Source organism: Dicentrarchus labrax, unplaced genomic scaffold (genome assembly GCF_905237075.1).
Source record: "Dicentrarchus labrax unplaced genomic scaffold, dlabrax2021, whole genome shotgun sequence".
NCBI lineage: Eukaryota > Metazoa > Chordata > Actinopteri > Moronidae > Dicentrarchus > Dicentrarchus labrax.
In genome coordinates, this window is record NW_026136702.1 from 14,829,848 (window position 1) to 14,851,731 (window position 21,884).

Below are 21,884 nucleotides of genomic sequence, written 5' to 3' on the forward strand. Positions count from 1 at the left end.
AGTAAGGCAAACATTCCTCTTCCTGTTTTAGTTACTGCTCACATTTCTTACTATGTAGTTTTTGTCTTCTGTGATGATGAATTACTTTTGATGTAAAAAATATAAAATAATTTATTAAAAATGTATTTCATTTGGCAGTGCTGCAAAGGCGTGCAAAGAGTTAATAAGATGAGAGCATGTTTTGAGCCTTCATTTGTTGTTTGGCTGTGAACAACAAAGATGATATAAAATGGAGATATAAAAATGTATAGAAACTGTTGTTTGCATTTTTAGCTATATTATTAACAGGCATCTATCTTACTGTTAAATTTGGTTTATAGGTTCTGGTTAGCGGTTCAGGAACTAAAGAAGCGTCCCATCAGAGAAGTTCCAACTCGGGTTCAGGAGATCTGGCAGGAGTTTCTGGCACCTGGGGCACCCAGTGCCATCAACGTAGACTCCAAGAGCTACGACAAAACCACCCAGAATGTCAAAGATCCTGGACGCTATGCCTTTGAGGACGCACAGGTGCAAATTATAGAAATACATTAAATCACAACCATAGCTCATTTCTGTAGTGGTTTATGTACAGTTTTGCATTGTATATTAGCATAGAAAAGTTCAGCTTGTGATCTGAAACTCAACAGTGATAATGATACAACAACAACCCCTTCACTCCTGGCAATCCATGGATCACAGCTGTGTTTTGGTCGTCAATGGAATATTGCATTTTATATGTGTTACCTGATGCTTTTATACATTATTTTTAACACCATGTGTTTCTACAACAGGAACACATCTACAAGTTGATGAAGAGTGATTCATACAGCCGTTTCATCCGTTCCAGTGCCTACCAGGAGTTATTACAGGCCAAGAAGAAGGTAAAAAACATAACCTGACCCAAAAGATTGAATAAACAACTTAGTGTGAAAATCAGATGAGTTGCAGAGAACATGTGGATGACAGTACATGCTTACAACCTTTTTTGCTGTTTGTACACACACTTTTACTCTTAAGGCCTGGTGATGCTGAAACCTGCCCTCCCGGCACTCACAGTCAAGCCTTTTCAAAGTCTGTTAGATCACACTTTAAGCCCATTCCCGGTAATCCGTTCACATTACAAAACAAGTGTGAAAGTTTAGTTGCTGTTGCCCTCACCTGTAGTATATTCTGCTACAGGGGCAGATTTGATAAGTCTGCTCTCTAACTACTGTACAGATTTTTTTTTACCACTAAGGGGTAGAAAATCATAGTAAAAACAAGGGCATACCAATGGAGTAGTGTTTCTGTTCCCTTTAGATGTGGTTTGGTCTGTTTGGTCTCCACTAACTCCTAAACAAAAGCTAGTGTGTCTTGAGCTGCAGAGTTAGATGTTTTTTTCCCAATGTATTTGACACTCCAAGCAACTCCTTGAAATTACATGGATAATATCGTGTAATTCCAGTATATGTATATATCTAATTATACGCCTTATACAAAAAATACACTGTATCTGAAATGGATAAATAAAATTCCTGAATACAGCGGTGTATGTGGCAGAGCTGCTCAAAGGTACAAACCAGCTAAAACCAAAGAACATATACAAGAAAATGGCACCCCCCTGCGAGCCCTACCAGTGAGGGGCAGAGCGAGCGAATACAATGTATTAATGGAGTCTGTTTCAGGTGTGGATGATGGAGTAGCTGACCAGGACTCCTGTTAGGCTTGTAGAAACCATTATGAATAGCAGAGACACAGAGGCTGTCATAACATGATGAATAATTCAGAATTATACACGTGTATTTGTGTGCTTAAAACCTGTTGTGTCTCACACCGCCCACACTTTTTCTGCCAGTCACTCTGGAAAAGAAGATTTTAGTATTAGAGCTATATATTTTTTTAAATGTGAATGCAGTACATTGCCATACATAATTGAAGTAATAATGATGGCAGACAAGTCTCAGAGCAGCTCTCATCTATCCAACTTGCAAACTGTTATTCTCTTCATATTATAATTTATATACGGTCCCCTGAATCCTCCTAAAATTACTTCGCTTAACGTGTCCTTTTTTTGTTCCCACAGAAAAGTAAGAACTTGTTCTGAAGGCTCTTGCTTCCAGGTAATGTCCAATACAAAATTGTGTACTGTACATTGTCATTTGGTTGTTATATTGTCAGTGATACTGCCAATTCCTGTGTCTTGTAATACGGGTTTAAAATATACATACTATACATGTACATTGAGCTCAAATCTTGAATTTCCACAGTGCATGCGATACAAAATGTGTAATTCCAGCACTGTGACCATGACTGCTCATATTGTTATTAAACCAGAAAATAGCTGTATTTATTCTCTCTCATTTCTTCTTATATATTTATCTCATTATCTTTTCCATCTATTCTGTCTTCCTTTCTTTTCTCCCTGCGCAGTGGAAACCACTAGCATACAAGAGGCTGACCAGTCATGTGCCATCATGCTAAAATCAATGCCATCTCTCTCTCTTGGACATGGAGAGGGGGACCATCTCATCTCTTTGTCATCATTGTCTGCCCATTCGCTCTTGGCTCAGCTGGGCAACGAGCCGGCCTGTCTGTTCGTCTGTTGTCCACCGGATGTTGCATGTCCATGGAGAGGATGCTCCTTCTTCTCTCTCCTCTTACAGTACCTGATATATTTCCAGTATTCTCAGAAAGGAGGCACTGCTGGACTTGTATGGACACTGACAGACTGGCGAGATGAAAAATGTAAAATCCGGTTCTTTCCATCGTAACTGCTGGATCAGAGCTCCCTCTCTCACTTCCAGCTGAAACAAATGATGTCAGAGAGAAAAAAAAAAAGAAAAAAACACATAGAAAAAATATATAAAATGACAACTTAAACTGATACATCTAACCAGTGTCATCGCATTACATGATCTGAGGTCACAGATACTTTGTCACGCTATGGGAAGTGTTGTGCAGAATGAATATACAATATATATATATATACATATATATTATGATTATTATTATGATTATTTGTTGTGCATTTATTTTGCTTTGCATTATTTAATTTCACTACAATAATTAGCACATATGGTTTTCATTGCACTTGTAAAGTCACATTCAAAATTACAAAAAAGCTGTCTCCTGTCTTATGTAGAACATAATTCTTTGTTATTCTCTCCTGCATTTATTTTTATACCATATTTAAAGACACTTTTACTTACTTGTATTATTAAAGTTGGCCCTCTATCTGTTACTATGGCCTGGGGTTGGATGTTGTTTTACTGTTTGAACACACAAAGTGCCAGCAACACAGCATTGTAACATTCATTCTGCATGGGTTAAAAGAATCCAGGAACAGTGCTTGAACAATGCACTTTTGATTTCTACCACTAGATGGTGTTAAATTATTTCCCACTGCAGGGATCTGCCTCGTTTTAACAAACAGCTCCTCCTCAGCACAAATCAGCAAAATGCACCACAATACTCTGCAGACAAATGATGTTTTGTCATGCAAAAGTGTCATCATCTTCTGGTCTGCTGAAGGGGTTATTGTTCAGACTATACCCGTCTGAGGTTTTGAAGGGTCTGTTGATGTTTCAGATGTTTGATGGCAGAAGTGACAGTCACTGTTTTCAGTCTCTGTACCCAGTGGTCAGCTTAGCAAGAGCCACAAAACAGACAAACATTATTGTCTCAGTTGCATCAAGGAATGTGAATTGTTTTCAAAGCGTCCGTGTGTCTGCGTACAATACGTACAATGATTTATGGATGGGGGATTATGGGTTGTAATGTGATGTGGTCACAGTGCCAATGAGAGAGGGTAATTTAGGGGTTTTATAGGAGATCATTGTTCCTTCACAATTTTTGTCCTTTATTGTCCATGGTGGCAAAATGTCATCCACTTCCTTAAAATGAAAATGCAAATATCAAACACAGGGGAAGAGAGAGAGAAAACTACAATGGAAAAAAGAAGACAAAGGAAACACTGTCATTTCCATTGGTTTGATATATCATGGATGAGTGGGCATTACAAAAAAGGTATCAAAGAAAAATATCATCAGGAAGAGAGAGACAGACACAGGGAGACTTAAAAATGAAAGAAGTGAAGCTTGGTTTGATTCACACAATGACCAGAGCCAATAGGATAAACCCTCCCAGTCTTGAGGAGGGAAGGGGGTGGTGGGGATTCAAACTAAGGCAGGCTTTACAGTGAGTCAAACACTCTCAAAGACAGGCTACAGACAGTCTCTGCAGCACTAAGATATGGGCTTACTGTGACTGAAACCTGGAGCTTCTCTCTTAAACCTAAAAACAAAAAAAGACTAAAAAGAGAAAGTTAGACATAGAGAGGAACTAAGAAAGAGATACAGCTTGTCCAGGAAGATGGAAAACTGACCGTATCCAAGACCTTGACTCTTTAGTGGTGGGGAAAAAAGAGGAGCAAGGACAAGCCTGAGGATACTACAGATTATGTTGCCATGGAAACCAAAACCTGGAAGCGGACGCAAGGACCACTGAAGGTGGACAACTTCCCTTGACTGCATCCTCGACACGTTACTGTCCGGCTGCACACTGTGGTGAGAGGTACATAAACATAAACCTTTTACTTTACTGCGATAACACCTATTTAACACTTTATTTAAGAGACAAGGAGACCTTTTATCATTTTAACAATTTCAAGAACTTTCTAAGGATGTTTTATAAGATGCTAACTACGATAACAAATAATATGCACTAACTGAAAATCAATGCAATTTCATTTAAGAATGTTTACACGTGGACATATAACTTACTCAACTGCATTGGCTACATTTTCATTTTTCAGGATTTCAGAATACAATGATAAATGCTTTGAATATAGACATTCTTTGCAACACATGTGAGAAAGCAGTGATTATATATGTGGAAGTAGCATGTACCAATTTGATTTGCTGAGAAAAGTGTAGATAAGAGGGCTGGCTCGACATATCCCACGTGAGTGCTTTGAAGAAGTGGGCAGTAAGAGGCTGAGATAGTGAGATGGAGTGACTCAGTGAGTCTTTGAATGACTAAGAGCAGAACCATGTAATTCAACCACCAGTAGTTGTACAGCTATTTAGCATTTCTGCCAGCAGTGAGGGTTTGATTCCCACTGGGGCCACCCATAGTAAAAATATACACCTTCAAGCTACTGTAAGGTGTTCTGGATAAAAGTGTTGACTAAATTACTATAATTAGTGGCTGAAGGTTCAAGGGAATTAGTGTTGTGAGTGAGAGAATTAGTGAGTGATGACAGTGAGATTAAGAGTCAGTTTACTTTTTCCACTGAATATAAAAAAGACAGAAAGAGATACTGGTATTAATGTACACAGTGAATCTGTATTCTGTGCGCACAAAATCATTATTTTTCTCTCTGTTCATATACGTATGTATATCCTTGTGTGTGTGTTCACTTTCATATCGTAAATGTGTTTGTGTGTAGTCATGTGTATACTGACGTGTATCCAAGTCGGTGTGTGAACATATGTGTGTGTGTGTGTGTGTGTGTGTGTGTGTCTGTGTGTGTGTGTGTGTTCCTACAGTATGCGTGCAGTGAATGGTAGGGAGTTTGCCTTCTGATCCTTCTTACAGCTCTGGTGACTGCACCACCTTGTACAGTCCGCTCTGATGTCAAAGAGGATTTAGTACACAGACACATTACAGTTTCTTTAGCAACAGAAAACACTTCATTGTAAGCCTCTAAAGATAGTATAACTGGTGTTTGAAAGAAGCCTTAACAGCATTCTTAACATGTGAAGTTTACACATGAACAGGTATTAAGTAAACACTGAGGAAAGCAGATTAAAATGGTGGAGTAATGCTATGTCTTGGCCAATTGTGGCAAATTGTTCTGTTAAAATGAAGCATTTTCTGAAAACAAGAGAACCTTTGCCTTGCTTGTTAGCAAAATATGGCTGAAAAGAACTACTTTTAAACCCCCTGAACACGCAGTGGCCTGCCTGTGCGCCAGTCATTGCAAGCTCATGCTGTGCAGCCAAACATTGTTCAAACCCACAGAACTTTATTTAAAATTTTGGTGGCAAGCTTTAGTTTCCAAAAAAACCAAATATACCTAAAATTATGCGATTTAGTGGAATGGTAAAGCCTTATAAAACACAAAGTCCTGGGCTTGGGCTTCAATAAAGATCTGGAACAAGCTGATACAGAATATAAATATTACACATTCAGAGAGTATGAAATAAGCAGCTTTAAAGCTACTTAAGGGGAAAACTGTATGTTAAGACATTAAACAAACAAATTCCACTGTGCAAGTGCAAATGGAAGGTGATGTTAATTACTGCAGCTAAGTAGTGCCATCGTGATCTAAAAAGAGAAATGCTGTACTATCACAGCATCTCTAATTGCCCCTCATCCTCCACTAAAGCACTTAATGTAGCAAAGGCGAAGGAGTTGACTTACATTCTTGCCAGTACTTAGCTTGGAAAACATTATATATGGGCTGCTAGTCATTATCAAGATGGATTGTGGTGACAAATGGCTGCCCAAACTGCCTAAAGCAGCCTCCTGGCAATGTTGGCATTAGACACATTTACACACAGAAAAGCCCCCAAAAGGACCCCCCCCGACAACTGTTAATGAGCCAACAGCCCAGCGTAGTTTGGGAAAATAGAATCCACAAATGCAGATAATGACATGGTTCCTCTTTGTGTAATTGGCTCCAAGTGAAAACATTTCATTTACCTCTCTTTCCCTCTCTCTTTATATCCTGTGTATGTGTGTTTGAGTCTGTTTGTGTGTATGTGTGGTCACGTATGTGTGTGTGCAAGTGTGTGTGTGTATGCAGCTACCCTTGTGTGATTGAGGTTTGAGCTGCACGGTGAATTAAATGCAGTTCTACTGTAATTAACTGCACTTACCAGTCTGTGTGTGAGACTTTCTGACGCACCAATAATTGAGGCATCAGGTTTGTTTGTTTTAACCTGCCTTTGAAGACATGCTGGGAAGATGTTTCACATGGTTTAGTAGAAGTGCAACTGTGAGTACAAATTTGAAAGTCTGTGAGTATCTGAAATATTAAGATACCTAGGAGCCAGACTGGATGTTCATGGCTAATTATGTTTTTCATTTCACTTTGAAATTTGAAAAAAAGACCCATTGTTATCCAGACAGAAAACATTACCCTGGCATTATAATGCCATTCTGAAAAACAAAACATAACAAGTTCCCACTGATGATAATAGTTGTTTTTAAAAAGGCTTGTGTCTAGCTCAGCAGTCTCTCTGGTATTTGTTTCTGGTATTTGTAATTTCATTAGAGGTCTGAATTTTGGAACTAAGGTCTGCCACAGTTCAGTGAAGCATATCCCCCAAGTATTTGCGGTTCTTGTAAAACATAAAGCTGTGTTTGTGGACAATATTAGTGTTCAGCAGACAGAGAAGTCCAGTTCAGTTCTGTCTCAGCATTAACACACAAAACCACAGTCTCCTTCCGTCTCCGGGACTGTGTGATGATTAGTACTGTGCGTCAAGGAGAGACAGACAGGGTGACAGAGAGAGACAGATTGGGAGAAAAAGAAGTAAAGAGACAGCTTTTGTAGAGATATACAGTTGTGGGAAAAGGGGAAACACTGCACATGAGTGGTGTTGGTTTTGTTTCCCAGTAGGTCATGTGTCCCAAACTCCACCATCTCTTCAGCCCCTCTCCTTCCATCTCTTAACCCAAGCCACTAACTGCCCACCCATCCACCTCAGCGTTCCCCCCAAAGCCCCTGATCCCTGCCCCAAAACCGCAATTTGTCCTGCAGCAGAGATTGATGAGGATAGCTTGGCAGGCCCGGCACTATTCTACTTAGGCAGAGTTTTGGAGTAGAGAGGGAGTGAGGCTGCTGACTGTATAGGCCATCCGTCATGCCCTATGTACACAGTCGGTCAGGTCATCCCTCAAAAGTCCCCGGGGCTTTGCAGACTGTAGCTCACCGGAGTCACAGGGTGCCTCTTTGAGCGACAAATAGCGGGAGAACATGGAGACAGAGAACAAGGGACTGCACACAGAAACAGAGCCCGTTCTTCTTACCAGGGGTTCATACATTTAAATACACAGTCAGCAGGAATGAGACAGAGCAGCTAAAGACAAATGAGATGGTGTTGTACATGGAAGGTAGATCACTGGAAGATAGAGTGGGGTCACGACTCCCTGATGCAGTAGGTGGTGGAAGCGCCCAGCGGGAGTCTTTGGTTTAGTTATTCTAACCTTATGATGGGTGTGTGTAGGCGTGTGCTGGCTTGTGTGTGTGTGTGTATGCAGAAATGTGTGCCTCCAGAAGAAGAACAGATCTGAGAAGTTCCTGTCCTGTTAAGGAAATTTTAGGAGTTATGTTTGACAGAAAAAAAAATAAATATAAATAAAAAATTCCTATGATGCGCTCATTGAAAATTGATTTCAAAATGTATTTGTCTTCTGGACATCCACAGATGAAAAATACCAAATATTAAACAGACTTGATTATAATTTTAGACCAGTTAAATCTGATTTCTTGGCTAAATGTACACAAAATACTTTTTTCTTCCACAGGTTTGATCTCTTAATGAAGAAAACGAAAGCACAAAAACAAATTCAAGAGATCAGATTTCCACAAGAAAGTGTTAAAAAGTTCTGCATCTATGTAACTGCAACATATCTCTTGATATATAGAAAAAGTCTACTTGATGGACAAACAGCTGTTGTCTAGCTTACTGAATGTGCTGCCGAGATAGTGATATACAGACTTGAGTGCTCGTGCAGCTCGGACAGAGCTGCCATGACCTCAGGGTCAAGGGCAGAAAAAAGGAGGCAAAAAACAGAGTGGATTATGATAAAGTAATTTGTTCCATGTCAGAGTGAGTTGCCGGTCCAGGAAAGGAAGAAAGGGAACATACAAATTTGCACAGCAAAGAAGAGTCTGTGAATAGGAGCGGCCAATGGCCTTGAGGCAGTTTGGTTCTCTGTCAGAATTTCTGACTTGATGTCATGCAACGCTTGTCAAAAGCAACATCTGCTGAAAAGATGCTTGAGTGATGGTCAAAAATGTGCTGGCGCAAATACTGACAGCATGCACACAGGCGGATACTCCATCCTGAATAGGAGAGAAATAATTTCTCTAGATCATAGTATCGTTCTGTTGTTAGCATGATAAGGAAGACACTATGGTTATTAAAGACACTATGGGTCATTCTCAGTTCAGTTTGCTCAATAGTATATCACCAAAGAGTAGAGGAGAGGACTCCCAAAGGGTACTGTAGAGTTCCCCAACTCTTCCCCTAATAACATGCAGATGGGCCTCTCTAATGCCTGTTTACATATCTGCGGCATAGTTCATGACTAAAGTAAGCAAAGCCCTAATTATTTTACCCGGCGACGGGACCAATAAAATCAACTTCCCCTTCTCATTATGGGTGTTTAAGTGTATCCTTTGATGGCAGGGCTTTGTTTATTTTTGGAAGAGTTGCGTAGCCGAGAGGAAAGCAAATAGAAGTAATGACACAGAGATGCTGACAAATGGGGGCCCTGGTGATGGATTCATTTCCTCAGTGATGCCTGGAAGGTTACACTGCGAAGGTGGTTCAACGTGAATACACATTCACACAATTGCAAACACTATTGGCAATACCAATACCACGTTGGCAATTGCATGACTGGCATGTATCATTAGCAACTGCCTGAATTAGTGTTAACACCAGCTTCAGTGTATATTTTTTTATTCTTCAGAAACCATCTTTCTGCGTAGAAATGTAATGAATGTATAATGTGTGTCTCTCTTTTTGCAGAATGCTGTGGAGAATAACTATCCCAGTCATACTGGCTGGGGTGCTCTGCATCACAGCAGAGACCAAAAAGCCCCGGCCCCAGGGATCCATCCCATCCCCACACAAGACCAAAGGGAACCTCTCTTCAGAACGTCACCACCGGCTATTGCAGCAGAAACCAGAGGTTCTATCCTCAAGTCGGGAGGCCTTGGTAGTCACAGAGCGCCGCTACCTCCGCAGAGACTGGTGCAAGACCCAACCCCTTCGTCAGACAATCAGCGAGGAGGGCTGCCGCAGCCGCACTGTGGTAAACCGTTTTTGCTATGGCCAGTGTAACTCCTTCTACATCCCCCGCCATATGGGCCCCAGCTCGGGTCAGGGCCAGAGTCGAGGCCAAGCCTCAGGCTCTGGAAGGAAGAGCCACAACAAGGCCCAGGAGCCGTTCCAGTCGTGCTCCTTCTGCAGGCCACACCGCATAACACAGCTCACAGTGCAGCTGGACTGCCCAGACCTGCAGCCACCTTTCAGACACCGTAAGGTGCAGAGGGTCAAACAGTGTCGCTGCATGTCTGTGGATGTGGGCGGCCATGGGAAACTGTGAAGAAGAAAAGGTCTTTTAAGTGACATCATATGAGTATTGTCAAAGGCAGATATTGAGAAACTTTGCCAAACAAGGACTGGCTTCAAGCTGAACTATTCTGCATCGTGTTGTACAAATAATGACTTGTCCCATAATGAAATGACAAGAAACACGGAACAAAGGCTCAACGTTGATTTAATGAGAGACTAGCAGCCATGTTGGCAAGCTGATGCTGCTGAAAGAGACTGATTCAAGTTGTTGTGCAAGAGACACTGATGATTAAGCAGCCAATATTCAACATTAAACAAGTTTTTCATCCCTGTTATTTCAAAACATTCATATCCACCATATGCCACAAGACACCTTTGTGAAAAAAGAGTTAAGGAAGTGCCTCTGAGTTTTATAACTTAAAATTATGAACACTGCTGATAATTGAGTGTCTTTAAGAAACTAAACTGTAGAAATAGAGTGACCACTTTAAAAGGTTTCTGTAATATGACATGTTTTTGTGCAGGTGGTTCTACAGTAATTACACAGTTTGCCAGCAATGATTTTACCTGTAGGAGATGTTGATGGTGTTTTAAATGTGTTTTGTCAGTTATCTTGTATCTTTTCCTTAATCGTTGATGTCCCAAACCATACACAAGTTGATGTAAAGGAAAAGATTTTAAGGAACATGAAGCAACACAGCAATGACCAGTGGCATCCACCTGCTTGGACACAAGCATGGCTGTATACTGTACATTTGCTACAAATATACTAGCCAGTAGGAAAAACATACTGCAGCATGTGTAATGGAGGTGCAATGCAATATATACAGTATATATATTTTATGTATGTATGTGTGTATGTATGTATGTGAAAAGTATATTAAATCTATTTCATATAAAAACAGTGGTGTTGGAGTTCATGTATTTCTGTACAACTTAATATCACAGTTGAACAAATGACAAACAGAAACCAATCAGCACCAGCAGAATTTTTACTTTAAAAATGTATTTCATTTCTTTTATTTAATAAATATATTTTCTCACAACCAGGGGTATTCAATCAAAGCGTATTGTTGGTATTGCACATGAACGTCACATCACATGATCATATTGCTCCATTACCCTAAGGGAGTTTACACACTCACACGTAGTAGGAAAGGCAAAACTAACTGCATAGGATTTTGCTTAAAACATAAAGCAAATGGACAATACAGCTGAATAAAGCCATAGTAGACCTATATCAGATCATACCACTCAGGTATGTATGGCCTTTTTGGATGAAAAAACATTAAACTGCAATAGAGACATACTGTATGTAAAACATATGTATAACTACCACTAGGTTCTGAGATAAGATAGATGACACTATTAAGAAAAGCAAATGTCATATTTCAGCCTATGTAAAACAGATTTTTCTTCTTTACATATAACATTTACTTACAGATGATATGTCTCAGAAATAAACTGATCTACAACAGTCACTAACCTCTAGACTGTGCAATAAGGCACTTTCTGTCTGGCAGGTGATCCATACCTTCCATGTAGAAATGTTATAAAATTCTGTGCTTTTCACCAATAAGGAAGATATAAAGAGGAAGTGCATATGCCTTCCTGGTAAACTAGGCTTGGGAATTGCACAAAAAAATAAATTAAAAAATTGGCTACATATGTCTTATAAAATACTGAAAAAGCTTAGATATAGTGTTGCTACAAATTTCAGACTCCAGTGAGCATTTTCTGGCAAATGACTCATCTACATTTAATCATTTCAGCTCCAGGACATCTTTTGGTAGAAATCTTTCATTTAATTATGTGAGTGCTATCAAAGGGTGGCTGGGAATGTAAATTTTTCATTCCACATTTAAATATAATGTCCACATAATATCCACTTTGAACCAAGTCACATATATAACAGGTCTAAATCAATTGAAAACAAATACTGGAATCAAATAAATGTTGTAAAAATGACTGATGAGTCATTGTCAGATTGTACAAACAGTGCTTGTGCAATAGGCTTTGTGATGATAATTTTCCATTCTCAGCTTCAGATCTTCTGACCCAGCTTTGCTTTCTGTGGAATAAAAAATGCTCTGAGTTATTTACAGCTGGCAGCAGTGGCACTCGATTTGTTACTGTATGAGCCAGGAGTGTTGTTTCTTCAACACCCTGACATGTGTGTGTACGGAATGAGTTGTAACAAATAAAAGGACACATGAGACCATACAGTAACTGTGACAAGAAGTGTAAAGACGTACTATTCCAGTTGCATGTTTGGGTTTCACGTTGTAGGAAGCCTTCTCCCTGGCCTGTTTGAAGCTCTCTTCAGCCATTTTGACCCTGAAAATAGACCAGTAATAACCATCAGTCATCCTATGGAGAGACTCATTCACACTGCTGAAATTCACTATTTCACTATAAAAAAAAAAGAACGATGTAGAACAAAAGCTCCTGCTTGGACCATCCAGACTATGGTCATGTGATATTTGGACACAATGATCCCAGTCTGTCAGAGCACCAGTCCTTCTACTTGACTCACTCTACTTTACTACTGCATGGAGAGAGCCAGTAGTGTCACAACTCATTTGCGCTTTAAAAAGACAAACAATCAGCACTTTTGCATTGAGTAGAACAATTTACACCAACATTACATAGGTATTGTGTGTGCCAGTGCTGCATGTTTGTATGTCTATACAGTGCAGGTGAGGATTCATATCTATATCTATATTTACTGGAGTCTAAAAGGAAAACCAGCAGAGAAAGAATTGGGATGATTGCCGATGGCAAAGGGCAAAGAGTTAATGCTTTCAAATTTGTTTTTATTCTTTCCTACTGAATAAGCAAAGCTTGTGACATTTTGCTTCTCTTACAAATACATATCACAATTCAATCTTCATTTGGCATAATGGACCAATTTGCTTTTTGTTGACATATGCAACAGTATCTTTATATTCATCAAACCACTGGAAGCTAACTGGATGATGCATGTGTTCTTTTCATTACTGGGGTGAGGACACAGATTTGGGTCATTTAACCTCTTTTCCCTTCATGAATTTGAATGAATCTGATAGGATCTTCAGTGAACACGAGATGTACTGCAAGTTATTAATGGTTTGGGAACTTACGCTTGGGGAAAATTCTAAATGTAGGAACATTGGTGTATCTGTAATGACATTTTAAAAGGTCAGAGAGTGCTGTACCCTTACCAAGAAAAAAACAGAAAAAATAAATTAAAGGTCCAGTGTGGAACATTTAGGATGATCTATTGGCAGAAATGTAATATAATATGCATAGGTAGGTTTCATTAGTGTATAATGGCCTGAAAATAAGAATCGTTGTGTTTTTGTCACCTCAGAATGGGTTTATATCTATAGACGAAGTGGGTCGCCTTACATGGAGTCTACCATATTGAACCATTATGGTACTACAGTAGCTCAGAATACTCAAACCAAACACTAGCTTCAGATAGTGCTGTTTGCGTTTTTCATTCGTTTAGCAGCCACTGTAGCATATCCCTCGTGCTTGGAAGGGGAGGGTAAAGCAAGGGAGTTGCAAACTGCAACTGTACAGCTAGATGCCACTAAAACCTAAACACTGCTCCTTTAAGAGACCCTGGTCTCTCAGCAGGATCTGATTTTTGGACAATAGGTTCAAGTGTCATATCGGAAGAAGGTATTCTGTATCGAGTATAATGTCACATTTTAAAAGAGGAAACTGTCTTCTCATCATATTCTCACCGTTCCAGTAACATCAGCTTATTTTGCTTCTTCCAGTGGTCTTTGAAATCAGTGGAAAACTCATGCCAAACAGAGAAGAAAGTGTTGGGAGAGACCTCTTTCTCGCCTGCCTTGGGTTTAACTGAGAAGGACACGCTCAACTCCAAGAAGCTGAGGACACAGAACAAAAACATTACTTCAAGACCAAACTATTACAACATGAGATTACAGAAACCTACACTGATTGTTGTGAAACCTGGCAGTGTTAAGCAAATATGCAAAATATGAAAGTTAAGCTTGGAATAATATGCTTTTTCAGAGATTTAATAGTAGAGTAACATAAAAAAGCACAAACCAATGATGACTGTGCAGTTCAGAGAAGAACAATGAACATAAAATAAAATTACAGCCACTAAAGCAGCATATTCACTCTGAGTTTCTGATGGATTAACTTCCAGGACTAAATTAAACTCTTATACAGTGTTCAGCTTTGTCACTCCTCTCCCTGGTGTGTATAAGCCTCTATGTAAGTGTGTGCACATATACATGCACATACTGTTCAGTGTATGTAAGCACAAGTAAGAAAAAAGGGGAAGGAAAAAAACATGTCCGACAAGGAGACAAAGACAGATCTAGCAAAAGGAAAGTGTGCATATGGCATGGGATGACACATGTTAAAGTGTTGAATGTTGTGGCCATTTGCAGTGGATCAATACAGTGGACAGGTTGGGGTCTCTTTGTTTGGAGTGTGCTATAGGAACACATTCCTAGCCAGCAGTAACAGAAGCCTGGAGCCAAGGCTGTCTACTCTCGCTCCACTTAGATAAACAACACAGACACCGCACAGGGGGCCTCCCGTCTACTGAGGGCCTGGCATGATGGCGTGCACCTTCCATGTAACAGAAAGAACCAGGAGTCCTAAATATTGACAAAACAGCAAGATTATATTTCTTCGCAGCAGTGAGAATATATCACTTCAAACTGTATTGGATTGCGTTACCCTTTGACGCCTTTAATTTCAAACTGTGATCACTGTTTTGACGCTTGAGAAAAGACCAAATGTTAACCCATGAAGTTGAAGAGAAGTGACTGCATTTATTTCCCAGGTGAAGAAGGAAAATCTTTAAAGATAAAGAAAGCTCTTACATCTTCTGAGTGTCTGCCAATTGCTTCTCTTGTGTTTCCAGTTCAGTTTTGGCTATAAAAGGAAAGCACAAGTAAATACAGGATTAGATTAGGATTAGGATTAGATACAAGATTTCCTGTAACATTAGAAAATACATCTTTCACCTACAATGCAACATGTACAAAGTAGGATTCCACATGTCACCATTACTTAAATCAACAGTCATCTTCAAGGTCAGTGCTGTGCCACCAGGTTATTAAGTGCTGGATCGTCCGCTGTTGCACAACTGACAAATGAGTACTGCAGATCGCAGGACAAGTGCTTCTTTGTGCAGTTTTACTTCCAATGGAGACAGATGACTTTGTGTGTGTGTGTGTGTGTGTGAGAGAGAGCGAGAGAGGTGTGAGAGTGTAAAAGAGAGACAGCGAGAGGGTAAGAAAACTGAGAGTTGGACACCATGGTACACATTAGAAGATATTTCCAGCAGGCCACAACATTTATCTCGGTGGGCCATCAGGATCAGTTTGACTGTGTTATAAATTATGATTTACGAGAAAAGCAGTGAAATGTGACAGCCTCAGACAGGAAAATGCTGCAGGTTACTACTTATCAAATTTCAGATCCATGAGCTGATTATTCAGCCAATTTTCAATATAAAAGAGTAGTAGTAGAGTCAATCCAGCTGTATTTTGTTTTTGCTGGTCTATATCTTCACTGTGCTACTACTAAGACATTAAATTCTCTTCCAGACAGCTTCTCTGTTCCCTCAAGGTCAATTATCTGTAAGCTGCTGCTGACTTAAACTGTCAAATGATCAGAAGTGACCTATGGCCTCCTCATAGCTTCCCAATACAGACACAACAGTAGATGGGACAGAGAATCTTTCCTGGCACAAATGTGTTCTGTTCTTATCCCGGGAATATCTGGTTGCTAACATGTAATTGAAGCCAGAACCACATCTTAAGATCTCAGACAAACCCATTGAGACCAGCACTGCGCTTTATTATTCTGCAGCGCTAAATCACTCCATCGCCATCAATCGTGTCTCTCCCTGCTGACAGCTCATCAATAAATTATGACAAATTGATAAATAATATGAATAGGGCTAGTTAATGGCATCTTAATATCAGGATTGTGTTTTGTTCTTTGAGCAAAGTCGTTACTTACCATTTACTATAACACTGAGCTGGCAGATCCTGCTATGAGTGACGTAAAATCTATTTCCAGAAACACTGATATATCAAGTCAAATAGATCAACTCTGACACTAGGGATAAACATGTCCCTTGAATGATTCAATATGACTTCAGTATGATTGTGTTTGTATCTACTTATATCATTGTGGTCATATGAAGACATTGTGGTATTGTGGGGCAGGATGACTAAACTGATAAACACTGTCTTTACAACAAAATAAAATAAAACATTTAAAAGGAATAAGATGAAGATGAAGATTTCACTTGTGTTATCGCATCATGTGGATCAACATGTCTATTTAATATTTAATTTTATCATAACGTGGCATACATAAACATTTTTTGTTTGATGTTCATTTTAACCATATCGGCCAACATGATGTGACATACTAAACAGCAGAATTGTAGCTGGCAGGAAAGGGAGGGAGAGTTTGACATCAGTCTTACTAATCTTCATGTCCATCAGAAACAGATTATCACATGGCCAGTGCTCTCTTGCTAGTCACAGTGACTCCATCAAAGGCCTGCATGCATGAGAATTTGTGAAGCGAGCGGGGAAAATCGAGCTAGACCAAACAGCCGAGCTCCAACAAGTCCGCTCCCACTGTTATTCTGTGGTTAGTTTCATGGTCAGAAAATAAACAAAAGCGGTTTAAACTGTGGAGCCAGAAACAGTTTAACCCCAGGCTTTTTAGAAATTACAGAAATAACAAAAATAAGACATTTGGCTGTTGTTCTTTTTTTCACTGCCGCAGTGGAGGAACCCCAAGAATCCCGTCTGGAGCCTTCTGAGTCACATGTCCATGTTACGATGCTTACATTCTGCTCTCAGAAGGAAAAACCTCGTCATTTGCATCAAAGAGAGAGCTCCCATATTTCTCTCAAACACAGAGAGAGAAAGGAAAAGCAAGGGGGAGAAGTGGACATGGGAGAGATGCTTTCATCTGCAGACTTCCTTTAAAATGGACAGTGAGCATTACCACGGAAGAACATATGCTATATATTATACTCTCATCTGAATACAAAAGCAGTTGGGAGAGGGGCCTGTGAGCCGGGGTCCTTCAGAAAGATTGGTCACAGTCAACTGAATGTAGCCAGGGTCAAAGCCAAGAATGACATTTGGCTTGTTATGTTAAAACAAGCATAACAAACTAAAGTCTTACACCTTTGAAGTGGACCACAATATCCCAATATTGTTGTACTATAGATGTCAGATTACGGAGTAAAAGGCATGACTGTGTGACATCTGGTGGACATGACAAACACGACTACATTTTCAGTGGATTTTGCTGTAACAATATCTACAACAAAAATGTCACAGTAGCTGTGAGCCTCCTTGCTCTAATACTGTCTACAGGAGATTTTTAGACATGCTAGCAGCATGGCACTAGGGATGGTTATATTGGTGTGTGTGTCCAACACTTTGGTCCACACTGAAATATCCCAGCAACTACTGGGTGAATTGCCATACAATTTAGTACAGATACCAATGGTACTGACTTTGGTGATCCCCTGATTCTTTATCTATTGTCTCCAGCAGGTCAGAGTTTTCAATTATCAAGTGAAATATCTCAACTTTCCATGTAGTGCCACCATGAGGTTGTGGTTTTAAGTGTCTAAACAACTATTGGATGGATAGCTATGACATTTGCTGAAAACATTAACATTCTCCTCAAGATGATGATCCTACGGAGCCCCCCTGGTGACACTGGATAATTTTTTTTTTTTAAAAGCGTGATAATTCACCTTCAGTAGCGGGATGGTTATCCATATGGAGCTGTCAGTGATGCTGTTTATTATTCATGAATAAAGGTAGTTCATAGTCTGCTTTTGTATTCAAGAGGAGCTTTGTTAATCTTGTCATGACGAGTGTAATGTCAATAATAATGCTATGGGGGGGGGGGGGGCTTACGTCTAAGTGAAGCCGGACATGTCCCTCCAGAAAAACGTGATTATGCAGTCGCATAATTCAACGCATAATCAGCCAAAGTCCGCATATTTATTTATTTTCAAAGACGCCGCACTTTCGCCGCATAAATCACCAATTTCCGCGCAAAATGTGCGAAATATGTGGGGCTTGCATGATTGCATAATCCCCATTTTCATTGCAAAAAGTCACATATATCTTCGCAGAAAGTTGAAAAATGTTGCGTTTACTTCACACAAGAGCAGCCATTTTCCTCCTGTTGGCATGGGAACGTTATGAAGTGACGTCATCGGAAAACTGCAAACCCCGCGAAGAAGACATGATGCAAATCAGTCTCATTTGTGTGTTGTGTTGGGTTGTGTTGTGTTGCGTCTTGCTAAGAATTACTCCATGCCTAACCGCAAGTGACTGAAGTATGTCATTGTAATTCATTCTTAAATTAAAATACAATGAAATTAATTCAAACTTGACCATGTTAACAATCAACAGTCTCTGCATGGAAATGACTGCAATAATTATCTTGTGGCCACGCATTAATTATCTCGTGGCCACACACGCATTAACTATCTCGTAGCCACGAGATAGCCACATTATTTTTTTTTTATCCAATGTCACCAGGGGGCTCCGTATGATCCTCTGACTTTCTGAACTTTAAATTATGACCAGATACCTGCAGAACTAACAACATCCCGAATCATCCTCAACTATTCTTTAAGTTTAGTGCTAATTAGTAAATGTTAGCATGTTAAAAAGCTAACCTAAGTGGTAAACATTATACCTGCTAAACATAAGCTCTACACAGCTTTACAGCTGTGCAGCCTCAAAGAAATGCTAGCATAGCTGTAAACTTTTAGTCTTGCTGGAATAAAAGGGCAATGGTAGAGGAAGTGCTCATCATTTACCATCAATTCATCATCATCATCGTTTTAACAGCCCTCTTAGTAAACACGTCACTGTGAAGGTTTATTTGATTTCCTAATAGGAGTCTGAAGGAGTGACAGAAAGAGAGAAGAGGTCAAAGAGGCAACTGGCTGCTTCTAATCTCTTTGTCATTCCTCTGACAGAAAAAAGAAAGACCTTGTTATTAGAACAGGACAGCAGACGGAGTGGAAAAATAAAGTAAGACGGGAACTGAGGAAAAATCTATGACAAAAACATCTCGTCATGACGTCAAAAGTACTAAGTGAGAAGGGATCAGGTGCCGAACAAGTCAGTTTTATTCCGATGTCTTAGGCATCCAGTTCGGTTCTCTGCAGTCAATTCAACAGAGTGCATGACAAGTTCACCTTCGGCCATCCTGAATCTTCCTTTGAGGCAGAGCAAGACATACTCTGTTTTATAAGGTAGAGATGAAGATAAAAGACCCAGCTACCAAGTGTAGTTATAATATGTCAAGGCAGATAGGCATACATGAAACAATAGCTGTGAGTTATCCAATACACCATGGAATAAACAGACATCCCTATGGAAACGACATGAGTGAACCCTTGTGTGTGTACTATATATCAACCACAAAAAAGGCATGAAATAGATTTGGAAATGTGTCTGCAGACATAGAGGACTTAAATCATTCTGATTGATGAGCTGCTTCACATACTCTCACACCGCAGATGCATTTTAAGCTTAGATATGCTTATGCCATGGGTGGACTAGCACAGAATACTTTTTGAGTCAGAAGGAATGAATTATTTGCCTCTATTGTTGTCTGACGGTAACATCGATGAGCAAACCATATGTTTAGGCAGACTGACCATCACCTGTTTCATCACATTTAAAGGATAAGGCTGGCAATATACGAAAAACACAGAATATCACCAGACTTATCTTTTCATGAGACTGTAGGAAATATTATCACAACTATTATCACCTTCAATTGATTTGGAAAACAGTCCCACCTTGGCTAAGAAATTCGTCCATCTTGTCCTTAAAAGGTTGGAGGTTCTCTTCAGATGACAACTTGAAAACTTTCTCCGTCTCAGCTGAGCATGCTGAAACAACAAGAGATGACGTGAAAAATGGCTTTCAGAGCAATAATACATCATCCATTTTGGATTGTGATCACAAACTCTGCAGTGTACTTTAAATTTCTGCTGAATAAGTGTTGGTAAAGATATAATGACCCATAATGACTAATGAGGCACCCCCAGGAATCAGGAAGGCCTGCACTCTGATCCCGGGAGAACCTTATTGTCACGCTCTATCTGCAACCATAACGGATACACAAATTCAGCTCAAGGCCTTAGAGGTGGAGAGGCCATAAGACGCTTAAGGGAACGGGGAAGTCGGGACTGGGCAAGTGGTAATTCATAGACCATATGGTGCCTCAACCAAAAAGGTACACAGCGAGCTCTCTCCACTGTGTTGCTTGACGTCCTTCGGGCCAGCCAAGGCCATTTCTGCGCCGCCTACCTATCGGAACCCCCCTCTGGGAACTGTCATCGAAGCCCATGTCTGTTAGAGCACTCAGTTGGCTCTGCTAGGTAATGAAGAAGTCTGCAGGTATAGCATGTGATGATACATTTATGTACGGACAAAATGTGCCACTGCCACTGGGGTCAAAGCAGACGCAAGCCCATTTCCCCTGCGAGCAACTCCATCTTTATGAATTGCAAATAATGAACAGCCTACAGAATCATTATGGCACAGGAAAAACAATATTTGGCAACATGGCTCAGGAACCTGATTGGTTTAGCAGGAGAGATACATAAAACATGATAGAGAACAGACCAAGTTTGGGGAATTGTCGATCGAGCTGCAAGCACACAAACTCATACACGTACATACTCAACACGTGTGCACGTTTGCACAAAAATCGTTTTTTACCACCTGTAGGCACTTGAGTCCTTGGAAGTTGTTGTTGGTGCTGAGTGACTTGAGACAGAGTAATGAAAGGGAGTATTTCCCAACTGCCTCATTCATTAGGACTCTTTACACTCAACCAATCAGTTTGACGTGTCAAGCATAATCCAACTTTCCTGAGGTCAACACAACACATTCATTCTTGCATAGCTGTTTTAATAAGCCTCTTTTATAATTTACTAAATGCTATATATTTAATACCAAAGTTCAATATATGAAGTCCCTATATGAAGTAACTTTAGTTTTATTGTGTTTAGACTTCATTGAGGGATTACATAATTGTAATCATAGTTCAATGGAAATTCTGAATCATCATTCCTTGGTTTTCGAAACCTCCTGAAAAACTTTTGTTTTTTTCTCCAACAAATGATGATTAGTGGTGACAAAATGTATTTTCTTAAAGTTATAATAATGATCTTCATTATATAAAAGCTGGTTAGTAGAAAGTATATAGTCATGTTGCCAAAAGTTAAGTAATTGATTCACCACGTGTATCGGTTCAGGAACTGATTGAACAATTGACTGCTGAATAAATTCATCCAAAAACGAATGAAGTAAAGAGTCATAGAGTCTGCCATAATCCAAATCAGTCGATTCATGTACAACATGCACAAAGACATGCAGGAGTATTCTGAAATTCTCTTCATAATAGTGTCATGATTGTGCGTTGCAGGTTTACAGCTTACAGGGCCAAAGCTCGAGGAGAACCTCTTCCAGTTCAGTGAATAGCTGATGAACCTTTGATAGTGTACACAGGTAGTGGAAGTTCCCTGACCTTGCCCCATTT

The 21,884-nt window shown here is 39.8% G+C and overlaps 3 protein-coding genes across 7 annotated transcripts in view; 2 read left to right on the forward strand and 1 right to left on the reverse strand.

The window, feature by feature from the left end:
• The window catches only part of rgs7a (regulator of G protein signaling 7a), a 53,886-nt gene extending 50,687 nt beyond the window's left edge, over positions 1-3,199 (forward strand). For all 3 annotated transcript variants that reach the window (XM_051422148.1, XM_051422158.1, XM_051422167.1), the window contains 4 exons: positions 321-507; positions 771-860; positions 2,042-2,078; positions 2,389-3,199. In XM_051422148.1, coding sequence (XP_051278108.1) covers positions 321-507; positions 771-860; positions 2,042-2,062 — 298 coding nt within the window. In that variant the 3' untranslated portion in view covers positions 2,063-2,078; positions 2,389-3,199. The remainder of the gene's footprint in view (positions 1-320; positions 508-770; positions 861-2,041; positions 2,079-2,388) is intronic.
• A 92-nt stretch (positions 3,200-3,291) lies between these two features.
• Positions 3,292-11,179, forward strand: grem2a (gremlin 2, DAN family BMP antagonist a). The gene is made up of 2 exons (XM_051422179.1): positions 3,292-4,530; positions 9,729-11,179. Exon 2 carries the CDS (start codon positions 9,730-9,732, stop codon positions 10,306-10,308), a length of 579 nt encoding a protein of 192 aa, XP_051278139.1. The 5' UTR covers positions 3,292-4,530; position 9,729; the 3' UTR covers positions 10,309-11,179.
• An 87-nt stretch (positions 11,180-11,266) lies between these two features.
• The window catches only part of fmn2a (formin 2a), a 40,702-nt gene continuing 30,084 nt past the window's right edge, over positions 11,267-21,884 (reverse strand). For 2 of the 3 annotated variants that reach the window (XM_051422137.1, XM_051422128.1), the window contains exons 14-18: positions 20,134-20,226; positions 15,137-15,188; positions 14,012-14,161; positions 12,533-12,614; positions 11,267-12,348 (exon numbers count right to left, since the gene is read on the reverse strand). In XM_051422137.1, coding sequence (XP_051278097.1) covers positions 12,322-12,348; positions 12,533-12,614; positions 14,012-14,161; positions 15,137-15,188; positions 20,134-20,226 — 404 coding nt within the window. In that variant the 3' untranslated portion in view covers positions 11,267-12,321. Of the gene's footprint in view, positions 12,349-12,532; positions 12,615-14,011; positions 14,162-15,136; positions 15,189-20,105; positions 20,227-21,884 lie in introns of those variants that run through there. The other variant, XM_051422139.1, reaches the window with a different exon arrangement.